At 36.7% G+C, this 20163-nt stretch overlaps 1 protein-coding gene across 3 annotated transcripts in view; it reads right to left on the bottom strand.

The window, feature by feature from the left end:
- The window catches only part of OTOGL (otogelin like), a 181243-nt gene extending 162582 nt beyond the window's left edge, over positions 1-18661 (bottom strand). For 2 of the 3 annotated variants that reach the window (XM_055395155.2, XM_088836668.1), the window contains exons 1-7: positions 18574-18652; positions 17297-17336; positions 16311-16359; positions 11715-11781; positions 9964-10062; positions 6248-6402; positions 439-560 (exon numbers count right to left, since the gene is read on the bottom strand). In XM_055395155.2, the coding sequence (XP_055251130.2) occupies positions 439-560; positions 6248-6402; positions 9964-10062; positions 11715-11781; positions 16311-16359; positions 17297-17336; positions 18574-18652 (611 nt within the window). Of the gene's footprint in view, positions 1-438; positions 561-6247; positions 6403-9963; positions 10063-11714; positions 11782-16310; positions 16360-17296; positions 17337-18573 lie in introns of all 3 variants that reach the window. The other variant, XM_088836670.1, reaches the window with a different exon arrangement.
- Positions 18662-20163: the final 1502 nt, after the last annotated feature.

Raw genomic sequence — 20163 nt, 5'->3', positions numbered from 1 at the left:
TTCTTGCCTGGGAAATTCCATGGATGGAGCAGCCTGGTAAGCTATAGTCCATGGGGTCGCAAAAGACATGACTTAGCAACTAAAGGCAAAGGAAACGCTATAACTTAAAGGCTGTTGTTGTGTCCAACTCTCTGCAACTCCATGGACCAGAGCCCACCAGGCTCCTCTGTCCACGGAATTCTCCAGGCAAGAATATTGGAGTGGGTTACATTTCCTTCTCCAGGAGATCTTCCTAATCCAGGGATGGAATCTGTGTCTCATATGTCTCCTGCATTGCCGGGAGAGTTCTTTACCACTAGCACCACCTGGGAAGCCCAACTCAAAGGTTACTGTTGAAGAAATCCTCTCTTCCTACTCTCCACGTTCAGATCCAGAGTGAGATATTTAGAAATTCTGTTAATCTGTGATGTTTTCATTATATCATTTATCATATCTTACCTGATTCCATTCTTTTTTATTTCATGCCCATAAATTCGAATTTCTTCTTGGTCTGAAAAGAACAAGCTGATGGAGCGATAACAATAATACACTGAACCAAGGCACTTAGGGCTATTATGAACCTTAAAGGGAGAAAAACAAAAGAAAGCACAAAAACCAACAACAACACATATAGATGCTTTCATTTGAGTTACTAAGTCCACAGTGCATGTCTACAGTTTTATAGCATTAGTTCCATGACCCTTTACAAAATTATAACTACATTTAGGATTTCCAAGAGAAAAAAGATACTGACCTCAGAAACTGGACAATAGAATTAGCTTCATAAAACACAAGTTATTCTAGCTTATTTATTTCAATGAGCTGAGTCTTTACACGCAGGATGTAATATTCTAAAACTATGTGGTATGCATCAGAAAAAAATAAATAGTTCTGATAGGAAGACAGTAGAGCACTACAAAGAAACGCATTTGTAATTTTCGTGTCCATGATTTTTACCTGTTCATGAAACAGAAAATCATGAAATAGAGTTTCAAATGGAGTTCTACACAGAGTAATGTTTAAAGGTTGCAAAAGTAACTAAAACTCTCTAAAAATAAAATTGTGTAGGCACTTTAGGAAAGAGTGATTATCAAAAATTTGATGAGAAAATTAGTTTACTAGAAAAAAAATTTCTTTAAGAAAAGAGAAGAGGAGAGGAAGAAAGAAGAGGAATATTACATTCTCTTACTCCACCACCAACATAAATCTCAAAAGGTCCAAATAATGACACCAGAAAATAACTGAAAAAAATATAGATAACTACATAGATAGAAAAGAACTTTCAAAGCATAAAAGTGATAAGGAAAATCACCAATGATAATATAAAATTTTAATATTGCAAGAATGCAATATATATCAATTTAGTGATTAACAGGCAAATTTTACTGATCATTTATGTACTGAGGACTGTTCTAGATTCTGGAGATGTATTAGTCAAACAAAATAGACAAAAATACCTGCCCTCATGAAACATATTTCATTAGAGGAAAACAGTTAATAAAAAATAAAATTACATGTAACTGAAATATATACTAGTCTAAATGATGTAGAGAAATATTAAATGAGAAAAAGAGACAGAGAGTGTGTATCATGGGTTGTTGGCAGTGCGGGTAGCGGGGGTTTAGATTGAATGGCCAAGGAAAGCCTCACTGAGAAGAGGAAATTCTAGTAGTAAAGATGAAGGAGATACAAGAGCAAGCCATATGGATATTTAGACCATTCTAGGTGGAGAAAGCAATGGCAAGCCACTCCAGTACTCTTGCCTGGAGAATCCCATGGCTGGAGGAGCCTGGTAGGCTGCAGTCCGTGGGGTCGCTAGGGGTCGGACACAACTTAGCAACTTCACTTTCACTTTTCACTTTCACACATTGGAGAAGGAAATGGCAACCCACTCCAGTGTTCTTGCCTGGAGAATCCCAGGGACGGGGGAGCCTGGTGGGCTTCCGTCTATGGGGTCACACAGAGTCGGACACGACTGAAGTGACTGAGCAGCAGCAGCAGCAGCAGGCAAAAGGAATAGCAAATGCAAAAGTCTAAAGCAGAAGTATAACTAAAATGTTCTCAATATCCAGGAATCCAGACATAGGACCTCAGGCAGGATAGTGGAAGATTTTCCTTGAAGAAACAAAATGGAAAAAGATATACAGATACTAATGAAGTGAAAGTAAAAGTTGCTCAGTCGTGTCTGACTCTTTGCGACCCCATGGACTGTACAGGCTCCTCTGTCCATGGAATTTTCCAGGTAAGAATCCTGGAGTGGGTAGCCATTTCCTTCTCCAGGGGATCTTCCCAACCCAAGGATTGAATCTGGGTTTCCCGATTGCAGGCAGATTCTTTACCGTCGAAGCCACCAGGGAAGCCCCACAGATACCAATATCTGGGGCTTATTTAATGAAACTAGAGGCCCTGCTTAATCTCCCACTAGGCAAGAAAGTCTCCATCCACATATTCAGAGCTTCTAGCCAGCTTTTAGAACCTAATACTCTAATGTGAAGAAACATTCATGGATCATTTGATGAAAGCCTGCAACATGAAAGGCAGATGCCAAATAAACCAAAAAAAGGAGATTAAAGGAATTCAAAACAATTCAGAGAAATAAAGTCCCAAAACTCCATAACTGGTATCTTCAGGGAGAAAAGTGAAAAAATGCCATTCATGAAACAAGAAAAAAAAAAAATGATGCTAAAAGTGAAATTGAAGGAATAAAAATAAGCGATTGGATACTGATAATATGATAGGAAAAACTTACAACTGAAATAGAACTCTGGAAAATAAATAATAATTGGAGAGAAATATCAAAACAAAAAAGGAAAATGATGGAAAAGAGAAATGAATCAATGAGAAAATTAAGGAATCAGTCACTCAGGACAGGAGCTCCAATATCGGAGTTACAAAATTACTGAAAGAGAGGAAATTAAGAAATAAATATTATTCCAAAACTGAATTGTTTGAAATGCTAGAAAGGGCTCATCAAATACCCAGCACAATATATGGGAAAAAAAAAAAAAAAAAGCAACTCACATGACATCTCAGAATACTGGGGATAAAGAGAAGAACTAAAATTTCTGTAAAGAGAGGGTAAATTTTAAAAGATCATATGCAAAATGATCAGAAATCAGAATGAATTGAATTTTAAAATTCTGAAAGTGTTTCCAAACTATAACCAAGACTTCAAAACTTTACCTACTGTGCACTCTTGAGATGTGAGTAAACACTAGTCAAATCCATTTCACTTGCCTTCACTAATCAAGGTCATCTTAATTGTTGCTGCAAAAGATAGGCACATACTCCAAGGAGCAGGTAGTCTAAACAATAAGATGTCTGCCCAAGTTGTTTTCTAGGTACTTGAAGTCAGGGGTTCTAGTTTGAGTTAAACTGGTTAAGACTGGAAAGGATTCCTGCCCCTTCAACTGGCCACACATAAGTGTCCCTCTCCAGAAAGCACTACAAACAAGCATTGTCCACATGAGCAGAGCACCCAATAAGCTTTTCAGAGCTTATGCTTCAATTATAAACAAATATTCAAGAATTGCTAGACATTTCACAGGACCTAAGAAACAAGGGTAGCTCTAGGGGTAAAGAATCTTCCTGCCAATGCAGGAGATTTAACAGATGTGGGTTCGATCCCTGGGTCAGGAAGATCCCCTGGGGTAGGAAATGGCAACCTACTCCAGTATTCTTGCCTGGAAAATTCCATGGACAGAGGAGCCTGGTAGGCTACAGTCCATAAAGCTGCAGAGAGTCAAACATGCCTGAGTGACTAAGCACAAGAAACAAGGAATCCAATACAGGAGAGAGAAGAATGAAACTCACCAGGAAAATGAAAAGAAATTCCAAATGCTAGGTGTGCAGTAGGCTCAAAAGCAACCAGTCCCAACTGGAACAGGAGAATGAAAGATTAAGAAAGGGATAACTCGTGGGAAGGAAAGAGAAACCAAAACTGCCTGATTTATCTGACCATATTAAGAAGAGTTGAAGGAAAAAAAATTATTATAGAAAATGCAGCAAACAAAAAAAATGAGATAACTTAATTCTATAAAACTGTGCAAAAGAAATGAAACCACAATAACATTAGGCTCGGCTCTCAACAATACTAATATAGCTGTTGTTCATATATGTAAAATATGTAAATGACAATAATATAAAAACCACATATGATGTAACCAATAACAGTGATACAATTCCATTAACAAGAGGGAAGGAAAGTGTGAGTGTGTGTGTGAGTGTGTGTGTGTGTGTGTGCGTCCATGTAGTAGAGGCAGGAAGGATGATGTGACATATGGCTTCCCATTTTCCATACTAAAAAATTAAGAAATAAGTCCTAACTTTGGACTTAAAGAAACAATAGCATAAAGAAATAATAGCACATTTTATTATTGGAACATAAAGAAATAATAGCACATTTTAATGTCTTAGGTAAACACAAGAAGAAATAGCTAAAAAAATGAAGCAATTGCCTTTGGAGAGTCAGATTTTAGCTGGGGTCAAGGAGTGAAGGAAATAGGGGCTATTTTTACCTTCATGAAATCTTTTAAACTAAATACATGTATTATTTTCATAAAAATAAAATTGAATTTAAAGAAAAAGAATCAAAAATATAAAAGTATATATGCATAAAGATATTCATAAATACATGTCTTTTAAAATACTGAAATATTTTAAAATCTAAATATCTAAAACAGAATATAATTAGATAATTTCAGTACTCCATAGTTGGAACAAGTACAGCTAACAAAATTTGTTTGTCAAAAACATTTGACGTGGAAAATAGTTCTTAGTTCTTAGGTGAAATTGTGGGGAAGAAAATTATACATAGTAAAGTTTCAACTTTATAAGGGTGCATAAAGTCCAGAGGAAAAAATTAGAGGGAAATATATGACGCCATTAGCACTAGTAAGTCTTGACTGATCATTCTAATAGTATTTTTAGACTTCTTTGAATTTTTTCAATTTTCTACAAAAGAGGTGAACAACTTTGCAATCAGAGAAAAGATGATATTTAAAATAAATGGATTTGTTGATGTGAAAACAAATTCCACCAACCAAACAGAGCCAAGTAGAAACAGTATCTATTAACTCTGAAAGCACAGCTGAGCTTTGTGTGTTATTATCTCTCAATTATCTAGTTGATACCTTAGTCCTCTAAAGGGCCAGACACTGGACAAGAACATTTCAATGAGTCAGAAGGTGTCTGAGTGATAAACTCAGTAACTCCTTCCCAGAGTGGAGGAGTAAAGGACAACAGCGAACTGAGAACAGGAGCCCTGTATGAACTAAAAATGCACATCACTAACTCCCCTATCTAAAGAGACCTCCAATTTTTTATCCTTATGTCCCATAAGTTAACTTTCAACAGACTTCATTTTCTTTTGAGGTCACAGGGATTTGTTGCTGTTAAAAAGCATCAGGACTGAACTTTTAATATTTCCCTTATCTAAGAGAGGAGGAGATTCAGGCAACTCCAACATGTCAGAGAGATTCAAAAAGAGATTCAAACACATGATGGTTATGGAGGGTTTTAGCTTTAGAACAGGACAGCACTGCGGTTTTCTTCTTTTGCTTTGAGATATCAGAAAATTCAGAGGAAGATGCAGGCAGGGGAAAAGGTCCCTTCCTGACTTCCTTACAACAGCCAGAGGCATTCTGAAGCTTAAATTTTGAGATGTTTCTCCTATGAATTCTTCTGAAGCAAGAACGCTGCAACTAAGAACTAACTCTGAGTTCAATCATATAGTATAAATCTACCTAGAAATTAGCTACCTATCCCATATCCTCTAGCTGTGTTTATGTAATTCATACTCCATTTCATAAACTCCAGTCCCCAGTTCACACTGAGATATGTCTGTTAAGAAAATCCAGATGACCATCACACTGGAAATGTCAGAAAGGAAACATATACAAGTAACATGATTGATGCCTGAATCTACCTTCTCTTTTTGAATTGATCAAATAAAAATTGAAAAATGAGTATATCAACTGGAGTTGATATTATGATATCCATGATACAGACATTCCTGTATTGCCTACATGTCCCTACCTATGGCTCCAAACCAGTCTTCTCCCAGTCCTAGGCCCCATCTTCATAGAAACATGCTCAAAATAGTTACAAATTTGGCCCATCCCATTCAAAATCAGCCCCCTCCTTCCTTAATAAGAGCTCTAAGTATTCATGCTATGATCACTATATATTTTTCATCATTTGTCTAGTACTTTAAAAATACACACTTGGCCATAAATAATTAAGTTAATTATGTCATAGGATCACCTACCCACACAGTATACTGAGGCTCCAAATTACCACAGTCCTTTGCAAAAATGTAAGAACAGTTTCCTGGGAAATAATAGTAGATACCATCAAAAGTTTCAAAGTGGTATTGTCCCCAGGTTTTGCAAATCCCATCTCTGCCATTGCCCATGTTTGGCACTGAAAAGAAAGAGGATAATATTTAGTAGAATAAAACAAATGATACCTGTTTCTTACAAAGTTCAGTCATGGTAGGTGATTCTAATTTTCATTAAAATAAATGTTTACTTCTTTGGTGGACAATATCACAGGGAAAAATACCTAACATAAAACCACCAACAGCTCTCAAAACTATCAAATCCCCCTGAAGAAAAACATGGTCTGCAAGTTGAAGAAAGAATTTATGTTAGAAACTTTCTTAATTTTTGCTTTCAAAGACTTTGGAAGAGAGAGAGAGAGGAAAGAATGATACAGTAAAAGAAGGCGATAGTGATAAAGCAAATATAATGGCTCTAAAAAGAGAAACGCCACCACAAAGTGTTCTAAAAATTAACACTGGCAGCATTAGAATGTTCTGGTCTCTGCAATTCTTTGAAAATAACTTAGGATCCACAGAGAAAACTAATCAATGGCCAAAAAGTCATGTTTATAAGTCTGGGACCTGGGAATGGGGAGCATTAGTCATCCAAAGTATACTGGAAATCATGACCTCAAACTGGTCACACTGTAAGCAGGGTGTGTCTTAAAGCACGCAACTTCAATTGCTGTTGCCTTCATGTCTATCTCCCTTTACACCTTTGTGGATGGCCCATTTTTATTTTCTCTACCCTTCTTTCTATATTAATACAGGAATCAGCAACATTTACTGAGCATTCATTGATTAAGACATTAGAGTATGTTAATACAGTCTATAGGTAGCATAGAGAGAAGGCACAATCGTATCTTCTCTTTTTGTAATTTATGTAAATGTATTAGCTTTGGCCAACTTAAACCTTTTCAGGAAAAAATACAGAGTTAGCTATTCATTATTCATGTAGTCTTTTCTGGTAGTAATCCTTACGTCTGTTGCATATTTTCATAAAATCTTGCACTTTATAGCACATCATAAATGTAATTATTGTTATCATATATCCTGGTCCTCTCCTCTAGACTGTAATCTCCATCAGGGCAGAAACATGTCTGTATTATTCACTTTTCCCAGTGTCCAGCCTGGGATTTAGTAGATGCTCAGTAAATACTCATTAAACAAATGGATTTTATTATTTATTATTGATATAGGGTCTTATATTAGATACTGTGGATTAAAAAAATGTTTAGAAACCCTCTGCTTTAAGAGTTCTCAATACTATTTCTCTCTTTAAAAAAGTGTAAGTGTTAGTTGCTCAGTCATATCCAACTCTTTGTGACCCTATGGACTGCAGCCCATCAGGCTCCTCTGTCCATGGGATTCTCCAGGCAAGAATATTGGAGTGAGTAGCCATTCCTTTCTCCAGGGGATCTTCCTTACCCAGGAATCGAACTTGGGTCTCTAGAATTGCAGGCAGATTCTTTATTGTCTGAGCCGCCAGAGAAGCCTATGTACATAATATTCCATTAATTCAAAGTCAAAAAAGAATGAGTGGCTCCAAATAACAAATCTAATTTATAAAGCAAAAGAAAGATGAATGGAAACCTGGTTTTAATGGGGCAATACAATTTAAAATAGAAAAAAACACTTGAACCACATTTTTAAAAAGTACTTTAGTAATAAAGCTGACCAAGGAAGTTTAAGACTCATACCCTGAGAACTATAAGATATTGATATAGGAAATTGAAGACGATTTAAAGAAATGGAAAAATATCCCATGCTCTGGGGTTGGAAGAATTAATATTGTTAAAATGGCCATACTACCCAAAGTGAAATACCAATTTAATGCAATCCCTATCAAATTACCCATGATATTTTTCACAGAACTAGAACAAATAATCCTAAAATTTATATGAACCATAAAAGTCCAAGATTGACAAACCAATCCTGAGGAAAAATAACAAAGCAGGAAGCCTAACCCTCCCAGACTTCAAACAATACTACAAAGCTACAGTAATCAAATCAGTGTGGTGCTGGAATAAAAACAGACATATGGATCAATGTAACGGAATAGATAGCCCAGAAATAAACCCACACACCTATGGTCAATTAATCTTTGGCAAAGGAGGCAAGAATATACAATGGGGAAAAGACAGTCTTTTTAGCAAGTGGTGCTGGGAAAGCTGGACAGCCACATGTAAATCAATGAAGTTAGAACACTCATACCACATGCAAAAATAAGCTCAAAATGGCTTAAAGACTTACATATAAGATATGACATCATGAAACTCCTAGAAGAACACAGGCAAAGCTTTATTTTATATAAATCATACAAATATTTCCTTAGATTGGTCTCCCAAGGCAACAGAAATTAAAGCAAAAAATAAACAGATGGAACCTAACTAAACATAAACTTTTGCACAGCAAAGGAAAGCTTAGAAAGAAAAGACAACCTATGGACTGAGAGAAAATATTTGCAAGTGATGTGAGAAACAAAAGCTTAATTCCAAAAATGTACAACCAGCTCACACAACACAATAACAAAAAACAAACCAAAACAAACAACATGATTCAAAAAATGAGCAGAAGACCCAAATAAACATTTTTCTAAAGAAGACATACAGATGGCCAAAATCACTAATTATTAGAGAAATGCAAATCAAAGCTACAATGAGGTACCATCTCACACTGGTCAGAATGGCCATCATGTAAAAGTATACAAGCAACAAATAGCTGGGGAGGATGTGGAGAAAAGAGAACCCTCCTACTCCACTGGTGGGAAAGTAAATAGGTACAGCCATCATGGAAAACAGTATGGAGGTTCCTCAAAAAACTAAAAATAGAGTTGCCATATGATCCAGCAAGCCCACTCCTGGGCATATATCTGGACAAAACTATAATTCAAAAAGATGCATGCACCACTATGTTCATAGCAGTACTATTCACAATAGCCAAGACATGCAAGCAACCTAAACATCCATTGACAGATGAATGGATAAAGCTGTGATACATATATACAATGGAATACTCCTCAGCCATAAAAATAAAGAATAAAGTAATCCTATTTACAGCTACATGGATGGACCTAGAGATTATCACACTCAGCAAAGTAAGTCAGAAAGAGAAAGACAAATATCACATGATATCACTCATATGTAGAATCTAAAATATGACACAAATGACCCTATCTTCAAAGTAGAAATAGATTGATAGACATACAGAACAGACTTGTAGCTGCCAAGGTGGATGGGAATGGGGAAGGGTTGGATTGGGAGTTTGGGACTAGCAGATGCAAACTATTATATATAGAATGGATAAACTAAAAGGTCCTATTGTATAACACAGGGAACTATATTCAATATCCTTGAACCATGATAGAAAAAATATGAAAAAAACAATATAATACTGTAAATCAACTATACTTTAAAAATTAAACAAAAAATCTAAAAACAGAAAAGATACTTGAACTAGTAGAGTTCAATGAGAAGTGAAAGAGGGCATACCCATTTTCTTTCACATTGTTTCAAAATTACTGGAAATAAATCGCGGATACTCTAGTTAATACACAATATGATTGTCCCAAATCCCAAAGGATGAACACTAATACAGCAAATTATGCCTTCATGCTCTCTGTAGCACCTCATAATTCTCTCATAAGTATCCCTGAAACTTACCAATCTGGCACCGTGTCCCAAGAGCCTGAAATATTTGACAGTCACATGTACCAGCCTTAGAACAGAAAGCTCCGTTAAGGCATTCATGAGGACAAGAACCTGAAGGGCAAAAATAATTAGTTATCTTCTGGCATGCATCAGTTTTTATAAACACAATCTGTCAAGATTTAGCTTGGACTAACTGTAACCTCTGTTAACTCAAACAGAACCCTGGGCCTGTTGCCTTGATAAGCTAAAGAATTAAGCTCCTCAAGTCTCTATCTAGTTCATTTCATTATGTGTGCTGTGAAACAAGAAAGACAGGCTTTCACATCTCAAACTACCCTGAGAGCAAAGGTTAGCCTCCTTCAAGCAACTGAAAGGTCAAGTTCCCATGTAAGGAATCCCTGTCCCAGATGATGAGAACCAGAAACACACAAGCTGCAGATGATTCCCTTGACAGAGTTTGGCACCAGCTGCACAACTGATCAGCTACTTCTCCAGGAGCAAGTGTGGTATTAAAGGAAAACGTCCATCATTAGCTCAAGGGATCAGGCACAATATAGAACTCAAAAAGAAATTCTTATTTTTTAAGAGAACGATTAAACATTCTGTTTGAAGTTGTTCATTAATCGTCAGGCTTAATTGCAAATGACGCATTCTTTTTGACCCATAGCTAATTTTAATGGGGCAGAAGCCAAAGCTGCTGCTGGTTGTCACCAAAAATATTTTTTCTTTTATGGAAAGAAAAATTACCCCGAAGGATTATGTTGGAAAGAGAAAGAAAGAAACTATGAGCTCCTGAGTGAGTTTGAAAGCTGCAAATGAATCACAGTGGAAATCCCTCCTCTAATAAGGAGAGGACAAGAGACACTGGCAAACTTCAACAGAAAGGATTTAAGCAACACATCAAGAGAACTAGAGAACATTTTGAGTGACCATAAAGTGTTTACTAAAGACTGGCTCTCTTTGGAATATGTTCAGGTCATGAAAGGCACTAGTCTAATTGTGGTGTTTTAACCACAGTTCTGCAGAAGGCAAGAATTTAAAACTCTATTATCCTTGCACCTTAAGATCCATTGATCTAAAATGTCTCCACTTCTAAAGACATACAACTCTCTAATTATATCTTAACTGAGGAGAAATGAGCTGTTTTAATTTTGATCATAAATATAGATAAAAATGACATTTGTCATAAATTTAAATGCAGTTCTCTTTTTCTGGTTGGGGTACATATACACACATATCTTCGAATTTTATCTTGGGTCACAATATTGTATTTTTCCAATCAATAAATGTCAAAGTAATTACATAAGTATACATAATTATCACCTTCAAAATTTTATTTACAACCCTGTTATTCTCCTGAAAACAGATACCAAAACAAAACTGGTCAGAAACCCCTGTTCTTTTAAATACAAGGAAAAAAATCAAATTGAATTTCAAACTACCATTAGCATAGTGCTAAATGGAAATGAGAAATTGGTAAGCGAAAAGAGCAATGTCAAAGAATCAATTGATTCAGAAAAAAAAAAAGTTCTGTTATCCAGTGATATCTTTCCTGGTCATACAGTTATGAGCTTTGTCTGTTTAACCTTGCTTGTTTCCAAATATAATTCATATTTCTATGTGAAGTAAACTTAAACTAATACTGTTACCACCCTGGGTCAGTTTCCTTCATGCATTATATGGAAATTATAGAGTTCATTCACTATACTCCCCAAAGGGGTTTTTTGAGACAACAAATACAAAACCATAGATTTAGCACTGACCTTTTATTTTGCTCTCACCCCAATTAATAGCTTCATGGAAGAAGTATCTTGGAGAAGTTGCTTCAAACTTTAAAAGAAAGAAATCAGAATTCAAGAGAATTAAATTATTTAATTCAAGGCGAACATGCAAATTGGAAAACCTGGAAAGCAGCTGCAAATCATAAAGAGCTGACTCCATATTTCCTTGGACTATTAAGGCAAAATCTTGGAGCGTTAGAAAGGGCTCCTCTTGGGTTGTAGTTAGATTTGACTTCAAGGTTTGGTTTTGTTTCCTGAATCTGACAAGTCCTTCATCCTCTCTGACCTCAGTTCTGCCTCCCTGCCCTCTTTGGAAAAGAGCCTGGTCGGAATCTAATCTTTGCATTAGCTGACTGCCTTGCCTGCAGAAGTAGCAGTTTTTAAATATTTCCAAGTGCAGATGAGTTTGGAGAAAATGCATGGGACTGAAGGACCAACAGACAGGGATGTACCCATTGTCTGCAGCCCATCTGGGCAAGATACCATCCACAGAAGCCTCAGCCGCTGAAGTGTGAGTGTGCCATCCTGAGTCTCCAAAGAGCTGCCACTTTAAAGTTCATAGAGCAGTTATCTTTTTATACAGCTCAAAGGACATCAGGGTATTCATTAAGAGCATGAATTATAGAATCAAAAGGTTCTGGATTAGAGCCTGATTCTGCCACTATTTATTCTAAGGCAAATTTTTAACTGCTTAGCGCCTTCTTTTACTTGTCTGTAAAATGGGAACAATGATACATACTTCACTGTGTAGCTGTAACAATGAATTTTTTAAAATGTATATAAAGATTCCAGCATAATACCTCACACATAGAAGATTGGCAAGAAAGAGATTTATATTAATCTAAGGAACCCAGATAAAATTATAAGATTTAGAGAGGTTAATATGGAGTAGTAGTAAATAATTGTGGATTATTAAAACTAATCAATTATGGCTTTTTATTCCAATTTAATGCCAATTTAGTGTTTGATCTGGGGCAATGTCCTTTCCAATAGGATTTTTACATTCACCAGAAGAATACATATTCCCCAAATTTGCCACATAATAGTTAAATTGACTACCAGAGGATGTTAGAAAAACTGGAAAGAGTGAAGGATAAGAAGAAAGGAGGATAAAGAATGTGATTTCAGGTACAAAGCCCTTTTTCAGCAGATCCTGGTCTCCTTTCTACATGGTGACATTTTCTTTTAACAGGCAACGCTGCCCCAAGGCAGACAAAAGGACACCTGCACTCACCACCTCAAGGCTGTTTTCTAAAGTCTTTGGCCCAGATCATGGCTCCAAGTTCACTGCTGTCTGCTTTCATTCCTCCAGGATTGTGTCCTCACTGTTCAGCCTCCTCTTTTTGCTCTTTCCTCTCTCTTCAAACTAAGTCAGACTCACAACACTCTATGACCTGGATTCCCCCAAGACAAGGCTTACTCCTTAGCTATATTGTCTGGGACTGCCTAAACCGAGCACAGCCACCAGTATTACCGGGAACCAGACTCTTCTCGTGTTGGTGCTGATGAATCATTGCTGGTGCTCACTGACTTCAGCTCTGGCTCATACAGGCTCACAAATGAGAACAAATTATTTAACCTGCTCAGCCTCAGTTTCCCAATCTGTAAAATGGAATAACAATAACTGTCTCACAGAATTGTGAGAATTAAATGAAATGAGATAAATAAAGCACCAAGAATGGTGCTAGGCACATAATAAGTTTTTGTAAATATGTTGCCTACTTATATTATTAAGCAAAAACTGATTAAAGTTCACTAATTATACTGGATAACACTAGACCAAGACAAAAACACAATTTGTTTTTCACTCAACTTGGGCTACATCTCCTCCATGGAAATAACAGTGATTACCTAGGACACCAACCTCCTGGTCACCACAAGATCCTATTCACTGAGACATTCCATGCATCATATTAAAATGTTTCACTAGTGCTAAGACATGACACACAGATTTTATTTTTATAACAGATCTGAACTCAGAATGGCATACCTTATGTTTATAATTGGAGGCATTTTTCATGTTATACAAGCAATAGCAAATAATCGGTGGTGTCTTAGATTCAATGAACAAGTTACACAGAAAGGACTTCTTTACAGGTCTGCCTCCACTAGACACTGAGTTTCTAGAAAACAAGTGCTGCTGTTCATGGTTATATCTCTAACACGGCCCCTTTTATGTTGTGAACAAATACCAACTGAACCAAAAATAGACCTTACGCAAATGGGAGTGATCTGCCTCCCAAAGCTGTTTAGAACCATGACCACAAAATGTTCTGTTGATGCCCCTCCTCACATCCTCTTAGCCCATCTTGAACTTTGCCTGCGTCTGGGGTTTTGAGCACACTGAAATTCTCAAGCACTTTTTGTCTCTGCTTTAGGGCAGAGTCCAAGCAGAACAGACAAGAGAAATGCCTTTCAGGAGATTTAAGTGCCCCCAGAAGCTGCCCTCCACCAATGAGAGGCAGGTGTGGGTGGATAAGTATCCCAGCTATCCGATTCCTTGGAGAAACAATTCTAAAACCCTCTATACAGTGCCTCAGAGGGATGCCCGCAAGACTGAGCCCCAGATGTTTAAAGCAGGAAGACCCCTCATTAGCAGAGATGTGCTGGATTTTCTCCCTTCCTTGGCTCCCTTTCCTCCCCCAACCCCACTCCTGCACATACCAATTGTCCGTGCCCTCTAACAAACAATTTGCCTCTGCTTTCGGGAGAAGAATTTTGAAATGCGACACAAATGCAATGAAAAGTTGCAAGCTGTGGGTGCACACAGTCACATAACTGACGAAAGAGGGCAGCCCATTCCTGCTCAGTGCCGATTACAAATCCACAGGAGGGCGAGAAGCACAGAGAGGTTGCTGTGTGCGCAGCTGACAGGTGGAGTTGCACAGGGACACAGGGACAGGGCACAATTACAGGGACACTGACAGAAGTGTGTGTCTACCCTTCTCTGCTCACTGTTAACTCATGGTCATCGTATTCCTGAGTCCCTAAGTGCACAGATCAGTCCGTTTTCCTAGAGTGGGAAGTGAATCTGTGGACGAGAATGGCCTTTGTCACAGATGAAATTTCAGTCCTAAACTGTGCAAGGCATCATTGCAACCTCATTGCCCTTCTTTAACATTTGTTCAGATGTTAAATAATGTTGGTGCATGTTCTCCAGCTACAGGAAATAGAAGTGTCCAGCTCTTCAGTCTCTCTAAAAGAAATAAGACAAGTGCATTTCCCACTTATTAACAAAAAGCAGCCATTAACATAACTCTGGTGGGTAAATTAAACAAATTCAAAAAACATCCAAATGGTCAATAGAATAAGCCCATCCATAGGCTGCTTAACGTGACAACTGTGGGGTATATTTCACAGGTTCTCCAATCTAGTAGGTTCTACCAGAATGAAGTTTTTCTCAAAATTAAATGTTTTAATGAGTCGTGTGGATGTCTTTTTGTGACTAACATGGTCTACTGGCAAACATGTACTTAACATTTCTCAGAGAAAAACCATTTAACCACTTCGCGTGATACATTAAGTACTTATGTACACAAAATACTTTTTAAGAAAAAAGAAGTGTTTCCCTTTCAAAGAGAATTCTTTGCCTATTCTAGTACAAAGAAAGATCTTCATTTTTGTTGAGGATAAATTAGTTCTGTCTTCTGAATTGTCACAACAGCATATCAGATCTCTTTTTTTTTCAATTATTTTAAGTTAAATTATATATTAAATATATTCAATATAAAATATATAATTTTATATTAAAGATATACTTATATCTTTAATATAAAATAATCAGGCATCCATCAGAAAATGCTAACAGAAGTTGATTACAATTCAGCATTTGACAAAGACCTTGAATATATAATCTGTCTGCTACATAAATACTCAAATCATATTACTTTCCAAATAAATGCCTTTATTGAGTTAGGATTCTCTATCTTACCATCCATCTTTAACAGAAATATTTTTAAAAATCCACCCATTTAAACATTCCAACCATAATTTGAAGATACTATGATTATGTCATGCAATAAAAGGACCCAAGCAAAAAGGGGTCCCCAAATTCAGTGCCACTCAATCCCTCTAAAGAAAGAAAAGTCACTTCTTCATCAGTGCCTGTAATTTAGATTTGTCAGATAATATAAAACCTGTTTGTCAGGACACTAGGACACTTCTGGTGCCCTTTTGTGGTACTTAACTCAGATCGTGTACACCTTTTTCTGCTCCTGTTTGCTCGAATCTGTCCTATTTTCATTGTCCTCTGATATTGTACTTAATTTCTAAACCAATTAAAATGTTCTGGCAAGTAATGAGATTAAATCTCTCACAAATTGTGGTAACCTATCAGTAGGGAACTGAGGTGAATAGCAAAAAAGCATTTGACCACAAACAAGTAATTGTGAACTAAGCCTGAACTGGAGGGTCGCAGAACAGCGCTAGAGAAGTTACTTTGCCTCTTCCTCCTCCTTCTTGTCTTGTTTTTAGCATTTTATTTGCCTCCACAAAGGTCTTATTGTTGAAGTGACAGAAGAGGCCCAAAGCAGAATGGATTATTTCTCAGTTTCTCTCTCCATCTGAGGCATAACCTACCTGGGCTGCTAAAAGAGCTCTTTTTTGTCGATTTTCATTAAACCCGTTTCTGGAAGAAAACAAGAAGAACTTGTATAGTCAAAGGCCCCTAGGCAACCTGAACAAACCTTTCCCAAGAGAGAGCTGATGTTTTCCTCCCGATTTCCATCATTTTATCAAAGAGGTCTTTCTTGGTTTAACATTGAAAAGGTCCCCCTCCTCCTTCTGGAGGGGTTAGATTTGTGTGGTGGCGCTGTCTCATTTTACAAAATTTGGGAGTGTCCCCAGATCTCTTCAGTCGCTGATGTAAACTGCATTTTAGGAAGGAACTTTGAGATAGAGAAATAAACAAAATAGTGTAGCATTGTAGCACCAACATGCACGACAGTTGTTCCACATGCCTTCATAAAATACTTCATAAGTATCCGACAAGTGCAGGTTCACTTTTTTCAAATGGAATACTCAATTCTCTCTTTTCCATGTCTTCAGATTAACATTACTGTGAGTAAGCGCATCAAACCAAATTATCAAAACCAATGGGTAGAAATTTTGCTTTTCATTAAACAGATCAGTCTAATCCAAGAAATAATTTTCATTACTGACTGCTAGAACCATTTTATTCTTTTTATCATCAAAAACTGCTTTAATCTATTGCTTAACATTTCTAATCAATCGATGCATACTAATAATAACAATAGGAAATTACTGAATATATTAATAACTTCTTTTGAAATTAAAATAATGTCTCCTTAGTATCCACAGTCATTGGATACCACCAAAAATTCCTCTTATAATTAAAATAAAAGGAAATAATTTTGTTCCATTGATAAGGAACTAAATGATTAATAATTTTTAATTTGTGGAACTGTTTAAAGAATTGCATCTCATGTGCTTGTTTTGTAAAATATTTCATTAATTTTTTTGAAAGCAGATACACAATCTGCTGAGTTTTGCTCTTTCCCATTATCTTTATGTTTCAGAGGACATAAAGAATGAGAAATACTCACTTTGATGTTCTCGTCAAGATGGATGATGTACAAATATAGCCTGCCAGAGATAAATATATGTGATAAGAATGAAAAAATTTATCCAAATGTCTTGGCCATGTGTTCTGATTATAAAACAAGTTTAAATGTAATTCTAAAATACAGACTGAGTTTTTGACCAGCAAATTCCGTATGAGCCATCATGGTGACCAGTTACCCAGAAAGAATGGGCAGTGTACATACAGGGACATGACAGTGGAATAAGCACTAGTCCTGAAGACAGAGATCCAAGCTCTAGTCCCATCCTGCTGCTGCTGCTGCTAAGTCACTTCAGTCGTGTCTGACTCTGTGTGACCCCATAGACGGCAGCCCACCAGGCTCCCCCGTCCCTGGGATTCTCCAGGCAAGAACACTGGAGTGGGTTGCCATTTCCTTCTCCAATGCATGAAAGTGAAAAGTGAAAGTGAAGTCGCTCAGTCATGTCTGACTCTTCGCGGCCCCATGGACTGCAGCCTACCAGGCTCCTCCATCCATGGGATTTTCCAGGCAAGAGTACTGGAGTGGGGTGCTAGCCTACCACTTAGCAAATACCAAAGTTCAGCAAGCACATCACAAAATGATGGTGGGGGCCAATCTGATCTTCAAAGTCCCCTCCAACTCTCAACAATCTAAGACTATTTCTCCTTGGAGTTTCAGTCACTACTAGGACTGGAAGATAGTGTCTGTAACCATGCTAGCTTTGTACACTTCAGTAATTTTTCCCACTTCCTCTACAAGTCCCAAAATATACAGCCTTTTTCAGTGATTAAATGTAAATAAATGCCTTCTGCCATAAAAATACTTTATAAAAATTAATTTATAAATATCTTGCTATAATTGAAAATCAATTCTTAGTCTTAAATCCTTCTTAAGACATTCTTTTGCCATTCTTTGACTTGATGACATCAGGAAAGTTTAAGTACTCAATGTCTCCTTGTCTACTATAAAATTTCAAATGTTTAATTTATTAAACTATTTTAAACCATTATTTAGAAGAGAAAAGGAATCAGAGCTTCTTCTAGTACAGTTTTATATCATAATAAAATCATGATTTTAACACTTAAAAAAGAGACTCATAAATTTAAAATTAAAGTTCCAAATTATCTACTTTATTAAAAATTTTCCCAAAAAATGATCTGAGTGATGCCCATTCTAATGACTTCAAAGTGCTTTACAGTATAAGAGGAAACAGTTTCCACCATTCACAAGAAAGACTAAAAAACAATAAAATAAGGTAAAAGTTTAATATGAGTTCTTACCTGATAATGAAAACAGCAGTATAGGAAGCAAGAATATACTCCAAGGTATCATTAAATTGAGTTTTCTCACAATGTTCATTTCAGTATAGCCTTTTCCCCTGAAATGTAACTAAATTGTTGGTCTTTACTATGATGGCATCTTAGAAGTATGAGTATTTGTAAAGTGCTCTAATTCTTATAAATATAGCTTCGTAATAAAGGAATTTAGAAAGGAATTCCAGCCTTTCTAACCACATACAGCATCTGAAGCTTTGGAACTTGCAGGCAACCCTTTGGCTGAGTCTCTCATTAGCAATGCATGGCAGCTTCTTACCTGAGCTGGTATTAGTTACACCCTACCCTACGCCTGCACATCATACCCTTTGCAGCCTATATTATTAGCCTTTTAGGACTTCTAAACACAGTAGCATCAAACAAACAAATATACTATTATCTCCTGATGTCATAAGAGATAACCATTATTCCTAACGGTTGATCTCATCCATGTTTTATTCATGAAATAATTGTCCTTTGAAGGAAGATAAAATAAAATCCTATCAGTCATTCCCAGAATGTCTAGATTCTCTCATCAACTTTTCTTTAAGATTTATAAGGAAACTAAAATTCTGTGCATATATTTTCAACTCTAGTCCCATTACAGTGTAGTTTAAGTTGACCTGTTCATTGCCCACAGATCTTTCTGTTAAACATTCTTCAATTGAAGCAGAAAATAATACAAAAAGATGATAGTCTAATATTTGATTTTAAAAAGAAAATAAAGTAACTCACCTAATCCTGAAAACCTTCCTTTACACCCTGTTTTTCCATCCTCTATAACATGTACCCAATTAGACAACAAGGAAGGACTTCATTCAGCAGAAAGTGCACTTTTCTCTAGAAGCGACCTGGATTAGTATCAGAGAACAGCTCTAATATTTCACAACGAACTTCAAAGAAATGAGCTAAGCCGTATAAATGAGTGAAGGCCATGATTGTACAATGGGTGCGCATTTCCATAACAGAACCCCTCAGTTACCTGCACAAGGATCAGACTCACTTAGCAGATGGGGACACAGTAGTAAAGAATCTCTAACCACACAAGAACTACCCTGAGACAAAAACACACAGCAGTTCTTAATATCTCGCTGTACGCAGACACTGTTTATGCAGTGACTTCCTGGTCTTTTCTGTGAAAATATCCTTGATATCCTGATACACTGCATGCCCAACACCTATTATATAATAGTTTCTTGTCTATACCTCAAACTTAATAATCTTTTACTCTTGTTTTACATGATCTTAATGCCTTTCCACTGCCTATATAATTGCTAATTCTATGAGCCAAGAGAAGATGTTTCCCTATAAATTCGCATTTTAAGCATGAAGAAACACATAAACTCCCTCAAAATATAAGTAGCTCTATGCCTACACACACACACATATATATGTACCACTCATTTTAAAATTTTGATGAATTAGTTTAAATAATTTAAATGTTCAGTTCAGTTCAGTCGCTCAGTCGTGTCCGACTCTCCGCGACCCCTTGAATCACAGCACGCCAGGCCTCCCTGTCCATCACCAACTCCCGGAGTACACTCAAACTCATGTCCA

This window comes from Moschus berezovskii, chromosome 6, assembly GCF_049115385.1.
Source record: "Moschus berezovskii isolate FMDL1 chromosome 6, NW_MosBer_1.0, whole genome shotgun sequence".
Taxonomy (NCBI): Eukaryota; Metazoa; Chordata; class Mammalia; order Artiodactyla; family Moschidae; genus Moschus; species Moschus berezovskii.
The sequence above is the reverse complement of the archived record's forward strand: the minus strand, read 5'-3'. Positions and strand labels throughout refer to the sequence as shown.